Here is a 14,260-nt window from a genome sequence, read left to right as displayed (position 1 = left end):
TTCCTCTACTCTCATAGACAGGAGATTTCAGACTCACTGAGGGGCTACCCAAAAGTATTTGACTTAACTTGTCAGTTCTACTCTGAATCCCATACCTAATACTCCATGCTAAACAGTGGATAAACAAACCCATGAAACAACATCAATGCTGTAGACTCTTTTCATGTAAAAAGTCCTTGCATTTGACAGCTACTCACTTTATAAACACACCCAGACCCACCAATCTCCATTTCCTTTTGAAAATCAAGAAAAACAGAAAAGAGCAGAACAAACAAAAAAAACTCCCCAAGACAGAACAAAGCAGATAACCCATGGCATGGGTTACTCTGGGAACAAACACTTTGTCTTTACAATAGCGACAAAGGCAGACCTGCTGAGCTCAGTATAACTTGCTGCACAACCTACAGTCTCCATTCTGCCTCTGCCTTCGCTGTAAAACGGTGTATTGGGTTTGCATGGCAGTTTTGGCAGTAAGGGGTGGCTGCTGAGAGAAGCTGCCAGAAGTTTCCCCCATGCCTGACAGAGCCCATGTCTGACAGTGGCTCCCAGACAGACCCAGCACCACCCAGACCCACCCAGCCAAGGCTGAGCCCACCAGCGACAGTGGCAGCACCTCTGGGACAATGTATTTAAGAAAGGGGAGCAGAGATCCACCTGCAACCCATGGAGGAGCCCATGGCAGAGCAGGGGGATGCCCAAAGCAGGCTCTGACCCCATGGGAAGCCCAGACTGGAGCAGGTTTTCTGGCAGGACTTGTGACCCTGAGGGGGACTCGTGCTGGAATAGCCTGTTCCTGAAGGAAGGTACCCCATGGAATGGACCCACAATGGAGCAGGGGAAGAGTGTGAGGAGGAAGGAACATCAGAGATAACTCGTGATGAACTAATTGCAGACCCCATTTCTCATGTCCCTGCAATCCTGGGGGAGAGTGGGTAGAGAATTCAGGAGTGAAGTTGATCTTAGGAAGAAAGAAGAGGTGGGAGAAAGATGTTCTAAGATTTGGTTTTATTTCTTATTATCCTACTCTGATTTGATTAGTAATAAATTAAAGTAATTTCCCCAAGTCGAGTCTGTTTTGCCCGTGACAGTAATTGCTGGGTGATCTCTCCCTGTCCTTGTCTTGACCCACAAGCCTTTCATTAAATTTTCTCTCCCCTGTCCAGCTGAGGGGAGAGACAGAGCAGCTTTAGTGGCAACCAGGGTCACCCCAGCACAAAGGGAGATGGGTTCTTTCCCTTACAGAGTTGAAATACCTCCGTTTGCAAAATGTTGGTGATCTGCAGGGACATCTATTAACATTTAGCACTGGGAGGTTTCCCAACTCATGTCCTATTTCATATCAAATCTTCCATATAATCACCAGTTCATAAACAAATAAGCCTAATAAAGCAGTTCCAAAAATAGCCCACAGAGCTCCAAACCACACTTTTTAGAACCTGTCCTTTTGTTTTGGTGGCCAATTTATATTCTGCAATGTTTTCTGGCCGTTCACACCTTACTTAGAAAGGGAAAAAGCACCACTGGTGAGCTGTGAGATTCAAGGGGGCAGAAGGGGAGAGTCAAGAAGGCAACAGGGTGATTAAAGGGATTTTGAGTGAACACAAGTGTCTACAAGGGGTCAATGCCTGTAGCCTTGGAAGCAACAAGCAGCACTAGGAGGAGAAAAAGGTTATATAACATTGGATATTGTCAAGCTTAAAATAAAACACATCTCAAAATAAGCAGGCTTGGTGTGGGACAAGAACACAAATGACATCCCACATGCAAAGGATACATCTTTGTAAAATGGGGGATGTGAGGGACAAAACATATAAAAACAAAAATTAAAAAAATCACACACCAAAGTTTTTGAAACAAAAAATATGGTTATCTGAAAATAAAAAGTCATTTCCCTCCTTTACTTTCCTTTCCAAACACTTCCTCGTGCCCCATTTTTTCCCAGTCTGAGACTGGCAGCTCTGATCATGCAGGCAGGTGCTTAACAGGTGAACACCATTTGATATCACCAGTACCTGTTCTCAAACAGATGGTCTGAGGTTTCCTGCTAATTTAAATAATTTTGAACCCTTTAAACTCCTAAATAGCAGATTAGCAGCACCCCAGGCTGCACCAGGGATATGTCACCATGTCACCCTCTGCCACATGTCAGATACACACTCATGGCCCTGTCAGACTTAAGCAAGATGCACTGATGGGTAAGACCTATATCTACCTTTGGGGTCCCAAAATTATGTGAAGCTGGTAGACAGAGAATCCACACAGCTCTGTGGACTCCACTAAAGATGAGACTGAAAAGTGGTAAATTCCCTGATGCTTCCCAGGAGATGTGACCTAAAGCTCAAATTTCTCCTCCTTAGGAATCTGAGAAGTTATATATATATATTTATATAAACACAAATCATTAATAATATGCTTATTTAAACACTATTTAATATCTATGTTCTACTCAGTACAGAGAGGGGACATGGAGCAGGTTTCCACAACAGAGTAAGGGACTCAGTCTTCCACAGAATGAAACACCCTGTTTCACCCCGACTCTCCACAGAGTTTCTCCTCATCTTCATGATTCATCAAGGCTTCTCTGACACTGTTTTCATCTGAGCACTATAAAACAAGGCTCCTGTATCCTATGCCAGCAGATGGCACTCCAAAATGTGCAGCATCCACAGCTTCCCTCACCCCACCCCCCAGCCACTGCTGTAAAAGGTGTTTTTTTTCTGTGCCTGGCTCTTCAACAGTGCTTTTAATCATGTTTAAATACAGGGGTCAACGAAGTAGCTCCCACCATAGGGCCATCAAACTTCCCAGGGCTCAGCTTCCAGAAGAGGTCACTATGTCCTGCCGCACATAAAAGCCACATTCCCATTCTCTTTCCCTAAATCATCTCACCAATTACAAACTGCTGGGCACAGAAAGGGAGAAAACACCTTCCTCACTCACCAGAAATCAGTTCTGATTGCAAGCAGATGCTTTGATCTTTTTTATTTTTGTTTACTGGGTGGTTTTTTTTTTTAGAGCAATCATCTGTGATTCTCAGCATGTCACTGCTGAGCTCTTCATGCAAATATAGCCCCATACAGAAATGGGAAGGGGAAAGGAAAGGGGAAAAGGAAGTGGAAAGGAAAGGGGAAAATCCTTCTTAAAGTAAAAAACATTGCAGTTCAAGAGACTCGGTTGTGTCAAGTGTAACACTGAGTTAGGGTTCTGGGAAGCATCTCAATAGTTTTATCACCACTCAGGAGCTTCACAGGCTGAGTGAAGGCAGAAAATAAAATACTGAATCTTTTAATTTCATTCAGGTGAGGTGTGCAAACCACAGCTCACAACAAATCCAGGGTTTGCACAGATTGGAAGCAGGATTTTCAGCTCTCCCTCATGGAAAACTGGGTTCATGGAAATAAACATTTTTGTCCCATTTTCATTCAGCTTCTCCATATGTCCATTATGGGTTTTTCCATGGCATGATCTCTGTACCAAGGAGGACCTTGGGAACCTCCTGTCTGTGGTGTGAGTTTGGCTTTGGGAAGCTGCATAAACAGGGGCAGAAGATCAACTTTCATTTCCCATGAGGTAAAAACTTCCTTGCTCTACCATTCGCAGCTCCCTTCCAGCATCTGGAGAAGAAAAGTACCGAAGTGGAGCACCAAAAGATGAGATTGAGGCCTTAACTGATTTAGAGAGCAGGGACAAAGTCCTCTTGCACCAAACCCATTTGATTCAAGGCTCAGTGGAGTGACCAACTGCCTAATGCTGATCCCAGGGCATCACATGGTAATATGGCTCTAATTAAAGAGGATTAATGAAGGGAACAGTGCAAAGCTTTGCTGTGCTTTGCTGGAGGGGAAACAGTGAGATGCATCCTGTCATCTCACTGCTGAAATGACAAATTGCCCATGTGAACATCCACAAGAGGAGAATATCTGTGAAGGCTTGGCTGCATCCTTTCCCCCAGGATTCATCAGCATTTACAGGGATGAACAGAGACAAGGGGGATGCTAGGCAGGTACCAGCCCCACAATTTGGATTTGCTCCTGACAGTAACAGTGATGAACAACACCCGTGGCTCAGTGTTTTCTTTCACAGAAATCATAGAATAACTCAAATTAGAGAGGATCCATAAGGATCAGCAAGTCCAACTCTATTCCATTCTCATCTAAGAAAGCATATCCTGGGAGTTTTCATCAGGGTTTGTCCATGGTGTATGCTGTGAACCACCATCTCATTTCAGACCGGGGACAATCAGATGAAAAAGTCTCTTAAAATTAAGGGAGTTACTTGCTACACAGGCACCTTCTCAAATTGGCAAGTTTGTGAGAGTTACAATGGAAGAGCTCTGCTTGTGTTTAGGTGAACACATTTATTTTATTTATCACCCAGACTCTTGCTATCAGCTCAAAAATAACTACTTGAAACGTTATCTGCAGCACATGCCTTATCTTACAGATCCTGCTGTACTTCATAAAGAAAATATATATAAATTACCCCTCTGATATACGTCCAGCTTTATGATTTGACTCCAAAGGTATTTCAGAATCCTGGGTTACCATTAAAAGTGAAGGTAAAACTCTATAACAAACCAAAACATCAGTGGAAGTTTAATTTGGCAAAAATAACACAAACTCCAATTACGGTTTTCAGCTGGGCTCCAGAACTAAGGAACAGAATAAACAATCAAAATTCAAAGTGTGATGCTCTGTTTCCTTGTGTTTTCATTAAATCAGGAATAATTGTGACCAACTGAAAGAGTCTGAGATGGCAAGTCTGCCTTACTGTGCCAGGTCAATTTGGGGGCTGGTCTGTGCAATACCTGGAGCATCACATGGCACTGATGCTCCTCCAGAGGAGGCCACCAGGTTGGTTAGAGGGGTGAAGCACCTCTCCTATGAGGAAAGGCTGAGAGAACTGGGATTGTTCAGCCTGGAAAAGAGAGAGCTTTGGGGTGATCTGATTGAAGCCTTTCAGTACCTGAGGGGAGGCGACAAGAAAGATTGAGAGAGACAATTTTTTAAAAGAGCATGGAATGACAGAACAAGGAGGAATGGCTTCAAACTGAAAGAGAGTAGGTTTAAATTAGGGGAAAAAAACATTACTGTGAGGGTGGTGAGGGACTGGCACAGGTTGCCCAGAGAAGCTGTGGATGACCCATCCCTGGAAGTGTCCAAGGCCAGATTGGATGGGGCTTGGAGCAACCTGGGATAGTTCCACCCCATGGCAGGGGGGTAGAATGAGATGACTTTTAAGGTCCCTTCCAACTCAAACCATTCCATGATTCTATGATTCGATGATTTCACAGGTGATATACACAGTAGGGGAGGTAACAGCACTCCCTTCCACACAGGAGTGAAAGGGGTTAAATGCCTTTAAATTTTATGGTGAATATAACATTGGTTATTTAAACCCTGAAAACAAATAAGATGGGCCTTAGAAAGTTCAGTAAATATTACTTTTTGTCTCCACTCTGATGAAGGAAGGGTTAACATATTTCCAAACACATTTTTTTCATGGGAAAATACCACTGCTGTCCCCATTTAATCATGTGATAAATGCAGCCATCAAAGGGGGTTTAGAAGAATAGAATTTCCTTCCTTTCAATAATCCATCTCCACAGGAGGGGTTTAAATGTATTAAATAACACTGCATTCACTTTGGAGCAAGGTGACACACTCAGGAAGGTTTCACATTTGTTACTCCAGTTGCTGCATGATCTTTGCCAGGGTAAAAGTCAACTTGGACTCTTGCAATGCAGCTCCTGGAAGGTGGGGTTGAAGGAGGGGAGGTGGAAGGGGTCCTATAAACATCCCCCTCACAATCAGCACAAACCACTTCCACTTGCAGTGGGCAGAAACACTCACTACATCATTATGCTTCTGGAAAAAAAAAGGAATATGCAGAGGAGACAAGCCCAGAGAGTGAACAAAATTCAAGCTTTTTATTCACTTTTTGTAATTACAGTACTGCCATCACAGCCACACACGTCCTGCAGACCCAGCCTACATTTCATCAGCTCTGGGATCTTGGCCTGTGTTTGCTCTCCTCTTACACTGCTGTCAGCACAGCTCTGACAGTGCTGCCAGAGGTGACTCTCACTGCCCAGAAAAGCTGCATCCAAGGACAAAGCTTTCCCAGCAAGGTGAGTGTCCATCCAACTGGCCATAACTCTCACTGTATTTATATTTAATTTTGGGGGTTATTTTTATTTATTTATATTGATGGAGCTGTAGATATCTACAGAGATACATTTATACCCATACAAATCTGTACCAGCAGTGCTGACTGGAAGCATGAACTGCCCACACTCACTGTGTAAAAAGCAGCACTCAGGAGATAAGAGGATTCTGAACTCATTGAGACAAAGTCTGGGTCTCATGCAACAGGCGAAAAATCCATTTCCCATCCTTACAGGTGCAGAGATCCCCTCCAAGAATGACCCTGATTTGGCATGAAGGCATGTGTATTTTCAATATCCTTTAAATTTAGCAGCTGGCAGTACCTAAAGGGGGCCTACAGGAAGGCTGTTTTTTGCAAGGGATTTTTGCAAGGGCATGGAGGGATAGGACAAGGGGGAATGGCTTTAAGCTGAAGGAGGGTAGATTTAGGTGAGATATTTGGAAAAAATTCTCCCTGTGAGGGTGGTGAGGCCTTGGAACAGAGAAGCTGTGGATGCCCCATCCCTGGAAGCGTCCAAGACCAGGCTGGATGGGGCTCTAAGCAACCTGGTCTAGTGGAAGGTGTCCCTGCCCATGGCAGGGGGTTGGAACTGGATGATTTTTGAGGCCCCTTCCAAAGCAAACCATCCTATGATTCCACGAGACAGGAGCACAGCAACTACCTAGGCAGACACTGCAAGCAGTGGGGAAAAGTATTTGCTGCCTCCAGCTCTGGAAGAACAACAATGTGGGCACCAGCTGAGCTGTCTGTCCCAGCCCCTGGGCACAGTCAGGATGTGCTCTCCGTGAAGGTGCTCGCTCCCGTTAGCACAGAGTGTTCAGGGCACTGTTTGATCCCGTGGCCCCAAACGCCTCCACACGACCCCGGTGACACCATTTCCCACACACACACACCCCCTCAGGGTGAGAGGAAGCGTCTCCCAGGATGTGGGAGTACAAAAGCAAGTGGTGGCAGGGCTGGGTGGTCGGACTGTCTCATTCCAGACAAAACAACCCTTTGGATTGTGCGAGGGCTCCGGCAGTGACTCAGAGCTGGGGTAGAGCAGAGAGGCTTCAGAGCTGCTGTGGAGGAGGCTCCAGACAAAAGAAACCCTTCCCTCGCCTTCATCCTCTGCCCACACAAAAACCTCTGTCCTTTCTCACTCAAACGAAAGGAAAAACCAATTAAAAAAAAAAAAAACACAGGGAAACAACCAAACTAAAAGAAACCCAAAAACCAACAACTTAACTAACCCAAAACCCAGGGAATGAACAGTGAGTCCTCTGCTTGAGTGCTGGTAGAGGCAGCTGCAGTTTCTGGTTTCATCAGCAGACACAGGTAAGAAAAGTGGGCTGATCCTGTGACTGGGGATTGCTGAGGAAAATCCACAAAGATCAAGTTGTTTGGGTAATTTAGGAATTCCCCTCAAACCTTTATATAGATTTGGTCTTTTCTTCTTTTGCAGAATGAGGAGACTGGAATGTTTTTGGAAGCTCACACCTCTAGCCTTTGCTAATTATGTCCTTTAAAGATATAATAGGATTTGAGGTGTTTCTTACATGCAACACTGAAGCCCTGAGCACTCCTGATGTCCCATCAAACCTGTGCACCAGCAGCACCAGGAATACTGGCGTTTTCCCAAGGTCTGCAGTGCAGGTTTTATCACCCTCAAGGATGGAGGATTCTTTATTTTATCTTTTACAGTTGCAAAATGCTGCGTCCCTGACGAAAAGGGAGTTTAATGGTTAGTTAATGAAGTTCTGTGCCTACAAAGCCCACTGGAATTTTTTTTCAAGATCGTGGGCATGCTGAGGAGAAAAGACCTTCCCTTCTCAGACACATTTGAAAGCAGTGCAAGAACAGTACTTTGGGACATTCAGAATAGATTCCACCTCCCTTGAAAATATAAGGAACAAATAAAAAAATTAGGCGTGAGTCTATTTCCATCCACTTAAGAAATCCCTTTATTAGAATCTGTTTCTCTACCACCAAACAGGCAGAAAAAGAAAATATTTAAATTTTCTTAAGAAAATTGCTTTAAATGACTGTCTTAAAAAAAAATAAAAATTAAAAATCAAAAACCAAACAAAAGCCCACACTTCAGTAAAGTCAAGAAAAAAATAACTGTGTGATTTAAATGCTCGCTATTGACAGCCCTGGGAACAGGGTAGTGGGCTGATTACAATATGGCTTTTAATGGATGCACAGTCATTTAAAACAAAGTTGACATTATTGAAATAACACTTTTTACAGGAGGAGCTGCATCCTAAACGACCTTGAGAAGACACAGCAATTACTACCACACATGCAAGATAAATTATCACCAAAGCCAAGGCTTGATTTCCTGAGATAGAGCAGCCAGTCTGGAGCATTTAGAACTGGGATGAGCTCTAAGATAAGATGTTGGAGTCAATAAGATAAATGTGTAAATAAAAAGCTCCATTTGTCGAGGCAAAAGCTGTATTTTGATTGTGAGAAATTAAATTTTGCATTTCAGGAAAATACAGAGCACAACCTCCTGTAAATTTTGAAGACAGTTTCAAATATCTTTGGACTTCCAGCATGAGGAGAACCTACTGCATCACAAACTCATAGTTAATTACTCAAAATAGCCTGGTGGTGTTTGCTGAGCCTGTGAGATCCTCAGGGTGGCACAATGTAGTAGCTGTGCTTATACAGCTTCTACCATCTTAAGGACCTGGTAAAAATAGAAGCCCAAATAACTACAGTCATTCCACACACACATACATATGTGCAGTTTATGCAGATATTATTGCCAAAAAATTATTCTCCCATAAAGGCACAAGGATTGGATCTTGCTGCCCCCAAAATGAGAATTTTACTCTAATCACACAAAAAAGAACAACTTCATAAACACAGGAAGGAAGAGAGAAATGATGCTTCCTGCGAGAAGGAAGTCCACTTAAAGCAAGAATAAATTGATGCAGTCAGGAGAAAAAAAGCTCGTATATGCAAATAGAGGTTTATTACCCATCTTTGTGCTCCTAAGAAACATAATTTAGTGACCTCTGAGAGATGGGTCAAATAGGCTTATGGAATAGGAAACAAAGGCATCTTTATGGCAACTGCCATGTTCCACAGCAGTAATTATCCTTCCTTCTCCCCATGAGCAGCAGGAAATGAAGAGGGATGCCATTAAACTATGACAATTACTGTAATTTTAATTTCTAAATATTGCCAGGAAAAGTTTCCTTCAGGAAAAAAAAAAAAAAAGTCTGCTCAGATTTTTTATGTGGTTTTTATTTTAAAACTCATTCCCCAGCTCAAACAGAGCCCGTGCTTCCCCTTCTCCCACTCCCTTGGGGGAACCACCCACAAAGTCTACATGGTGAGAAAGACCACTTTGCTCCTCATTAGCTGAGAAGATAGAATTTCATGGAATCACAGAATGGTTTGGATTGGAAGGGACCTCAAAGATCATTTCCAACCCCTTGCCATGGGCAGGGACACCTTCCAGTAGACCAGGTTGCTCGGATGACTAAGACGGCTCAGTGTGGTCAGTGAGGATCCAGGAAGGATGGAGGTGGCCCAAAGACACATCACAGATGCCTTAAAGGATGAAGAAACTTAGCCATCCCTGCCAGGAACTACCAGAGATGAATCCTGGGGAGCCTTCAGCTTCTCAGCCTTGTCTGCTCCCGGGTTTAAAATCTGGAACTAGAATTTATTCAACCATGGGCATGTAACAGGTTCTTTCTTTCGGAAGCAGATGATGTTGGATGCACAATAATTATAAAGAATTAAAATAAGAATTAAAAAGAAGGATCCCTTTCATCTCCTGTGCTCAGAGACATTATTTGCTGTTGTGGGTTTTCCTCAGGCTATCATTTATTATTTTAATATTACGGATAATCTATTCTGTGCTATTAAAGCAATATCATATTATATTCTATCCAATTGTTGCACTGTGGGATGGATTTCACCTATGTCTGCTCAGCTGTCCAGCCTCTCCTAGCCCTGACCACACCATCCCAGGCTCCAGGGGACACCTGAAATATTCCCTCTCCTACAGTGGGCTCTGCCTGGAAGGAGGAACAATTGGTTTTCACCATGGTGTGTTCAGGAGAAGAAGTGGGATTTGAAGCCCATCTGCTCCACACACAGTCAGAAAGCAGAGGTGACCATATCACCAAACACTGTCTCTGTTTACTGCACCAGCAATTCCCCTAAATTGAAAACTCCTTTCCAGGATTCCCCTGGGCACTCTCTTAATGAGCCTTCTGAGGTCTCATTTTGGCCAGTGGGTGAATATTTAAAATTACTTTCACAGATTCAAGGGAAGGGACTTTTTTTACTTTTAATAGTTGCCACAAGGCACGTTCAACAATGATCATTTAGTGTAGTAAAAAATTGTGTCTTTCAATATATGCACCCACAGAACTACATTGATTTGTCTATAAACAAGCACATTCCTACAAATACATATTTGATTAAGAATTTATATAACTTCAGGCTTCAAGGAATTTTGGATCAATGCTTTTATTTTGCTTTTATAAACAAATAAACTCAATTAAAGAGTACTTACAGCAAACCACAATGGGCAGGAAACTAATTCTCCCAAAGCCTCACTTGGCAATTTTTACCTGTTATGTGGGTCTAGGGAATCAATTGCTCCCTAAACGGAAATTATTAGGGTTTATGTTACCAAACATCTTATCTTTCCTACTCACCAATGGAAGAGGGGAACTACAGGGACATGCATCTAGAAAAACAAGCATTCTTCAGGCCTCTTATAACTTGCTGTAATAAATTAAAGCATAAATAAAATAGAAGAAAGCCCTGCAGGCAAACAGTGTTTGAATCAAGACTGGGTCTGCACCGAGTCACTCTGTGGTTTCACAGGACTCATAAATCAGGTCTCCTGAACATATGTAGAATTTTGCATTACTGCCCTAATACATACACATAGTGGTCAGGCTCCAGTTCCTGTGGGAACTATAATTCTGCACGTCCTGACCAAACTGCAGCTGAGAAAATAATAAGTAAAAACCAACCACTGTGTTGCCTTCAGCAGGTTTTGTACTTTTAATTTCTCCCCTTTTTGTGCTTGAAGGAGGAAAAAGAGAAGATGTGAAGCTGCAAAAGTATAGGGAAGTTGAAGCAGATGTGACTGAATTTTCATCCTTTTCAAGCAGTTTGCATGAAGACTCCTTTGTCCCCAGCCCAAGCAAGTGTCACTGCATGGAAAGTTTGTGCTCTTGAGTGTGATCCAGCCTATTTCTGAGTCAGAACCATCTCACCAAGGGCAAAATATAACCTCCTTTTCCACAATCCACTGAAACCCCCAGCAAGTAACAGCCACAAGAAGAAACAACCTGCAGTTGATCCAACCCCATCTCTGCTGATGCTCCTGTCCCACAGCAGATTGGCACTGCTACAGTCCCCTAGTGGTTGTATTCTTACCTGTTTTAATGCAAGGGGTTTGTCTGTCCTCTTCTTCCTCCAGCCTCCCTTTTCTTCCAACCACACCATCACTTGCCTCAAGATTTGAGTATTTTTGTCTTACATCCTATTTTTTCCCTCTATTAAAACTCCATTTGCTTCCAGAGAAGGTTAGTTTTGGAGTCATCAACCATCATCAATACACCAAAAAAGTTGATTTCATCCAGGTTTGCTCCAGGTGCACTAATTAGCACTTTTCATCCTATTTACACTTGTTAATAGCCAGCAGTGTCCCAAATCCTATGGAATAGCCATGGCCATGAAACCACATGGTAGTCCAGGCAAGATCAGAGCTGTTCCCTCCTCTGCAATCCACTCCACCAATAACAGTCTAACAAAGTTAGTTAAAAGCCCAAGAAACGATGCAATAAAGCATGAAAACAAATCACAGCTAATTTGCACAAAATGACCCTCCTTATCTCTGAGCTCAACCATAAAACCCAATAAATATTTGCTGTACGTTGGATTGGACCACAGTTAAAGGACATGATGTTTGTGACCATGGTCATCACAGATCAGCAGCTGATGGGCAAAAATAAGCTGGGTAATTTTTATAAACTCGCAGCTGAATAGTGACATCTGTGCACAATCACTCCAAAGGGGGTGGTGGGAACTCCCAGCCAGGACAAAGGAATTCATCAGTCCTTTGGGGCCTGAGTTTCATTTCACTGACACCTAAAACCAACTACACAACAATAAGCTCCAAGGCAGAAATGTAATTGCTTGAAGTGTCGTTAATATTAAAGTTTTGGTCCAAGGCAGAATTGTAATTGCCCGAAATCTAGTTAATATTAAAGTTTTAGTCCATTGACTTGCCTTAATGTCGGGATCTTTGATGGCATCATTCCACCCTTCTTTACAGAGATGCATCAATGTTACAAAGTACAACTATTTCTTATATACATTAACGAGATTATAGAAAACCAGGTGGCACATCAAGGTAAAGAATGAAAATCCATCAGGAAAGCAGAAAATCTGCTGATTGCACTTTAAAAGAGTATCAAGAATATCAGAAATAATCACTGAAATTAGGCAGAGAATTCTGCTTTTTACTGGTATGAGATCAGTTGCAAATACCTACAATTTTTTAACACGATAGGATTTGAGAGAGCAACCTAATGCCTATTGGATTCTTACTGCAGCCAACTGATCTCCTGACATCAAACCTCTCTTGGAAATCTGTGGTGATTTCTTACACACACACACACACACACACACACCCCTTTTATATATATAATATTTTGCATTACTGTTTGTGAAAGGGAACACACATATGCATATATTTACATATATATTTAAACATACATATCTTCATATATTTATATCTATACATCTATATTTATATCTTTATATTCTTAACATTTGCATATGTTCACAGGTACTCAATGAATGTAATTATATTTTATACATACATACACTTGCATGTATGAAAATAAACATATATACCATTTATGCAATAACCACAGTATGTATGGATATGGATATAAAAATCAGAACATATATGCATATATTCTGATTCCATACAGTATTTATTCACTGAAAAAGTTCCTAATATGGGTAAAAGGAGAATAAAAAGGCTCTATTTGTATATGTATATAATAGTTAACCACACTGTAAAGTAGACAAGAAAGTAGAATACATGATCTTTCTTAAAACTGGGGACAGGTTTGATAAAAATTCCTCTCATTCTCTGCTATGAAATTGTCCTTGGAATGTGATTTCCAAGTGAAAGAGGATACAGGACTGCTTTTTGATAAATTTCAGAGTAGAAAAAACTCCCATCAAGAATGGAAAAACAGCTCCACGAGAACAGAAAAGCAGGGAATAATTAAACAAGTCTTATATAAGTCTTTTTTTCCTGAGTCCTGTATCCTCCACCTCCAAAGACGTCACACATGCCTGTTGGAAAAACACCTCGCTGGCTTCAGTGTAGGCAGTGGAGGAGCACCAAGCTCTTCAGCATCATTAGTGGTGGTAGAAAATAGCTTTTTTTTAGCACTGTACTTACTGTCAAACACAAAGACACATGAACTTACCTGTTTGGTGCTTCTCTGCCCAGTGGGAAGCAAAGCTTTGGATTTTTCTGCTATTTTCTGTTAAAAAGAAAAGGAAATATAAATAAAAAAAAAAAGAGGGAAAATGGCTGAGAAAACAGTCCAAATATTTAGGAAAGGAGTCATATAAAGCTATTTCTTCTGCTTTTTAAAGAAAAGGACATAGAGAAAGCTCCTACTATTTCAAAAAAGAAAGGAAGTATAATAGCATTGAAAAGCTTGGTCTTACAGGCATTAAAAGCCTTCAAAGCTTCCAGGATGACAAGGTTATCAAAACTGAATCAGGCATTTAAGGAATGACAGCCAGGACGTGGATAAGTAGCAATTTCCCACTCAGATTGGTTTCCTGACGCAACAGGGTATTCACAAACTGCACTGGTTAATTTTGGCACCTCTGAATTGATGACAGGTTTTAAAATAAAAGAAATCAAACCTGTATGTGCAGTTCTGATGGATTGCACTCATGAGCATTGGGGAAAAAAAGGCATTAAAAAGTGTGTGTGTATATGGGGGTGGAGCTCTTTACCCAAATCATTCCATTTAACTTCTCATTTAACAGAAAAAATAATTTCATTTAAAGACCCCACACTTAGTTT

At 41.9% G+C, this 14,260-nt stretch overlaps 1 protein-coding gene across 4 annotated transcripts in view; it reads right to left on the bottom strand.

Annotated features, from left to right (window-relative positions):
* TSNARE1 (t-SNARE domain containing 1) overlaps positions 1–14,260 on the bottom strand; it is a 475,414-nt gene that overhangs the window by 242,148 nt on the left and 219,006 nt on the right. For all 4 annotated transcript variants that reach the window (XM_018075435.2, XM_018075454.2, XM_018075450.2 and 1 more), the window contains one exon: positions 13,647–13,703. In XM_018075435.2, coding sequence (XP_017930924.2) covers positions 13,647–13,703 — 57 coding nt within the window. The remainder of the gene's footprint in view (positions 1–13,646; positions 13,704–14,260) is intronic.

Source organism: Manacus vitellinus, unplaced genomic scaffold, assembly GCF_001715985.3.
Source record: "Manacus vitellinus isolate BGI_N305 unplaced genomic scaffold, ASM171598v3 scaffold_1_pilon, whole genome shotgun sequence".
NCBI lineage: Eukaryota > Metazoa > Chordata > Aves > Passeriformes > Pipridae > Manacus > Manacus vitellinus.
Note: the sequence above shows the minus strand (reverse complement) of the source record. Positions and strands in the feature narration are given on the sequence as shown.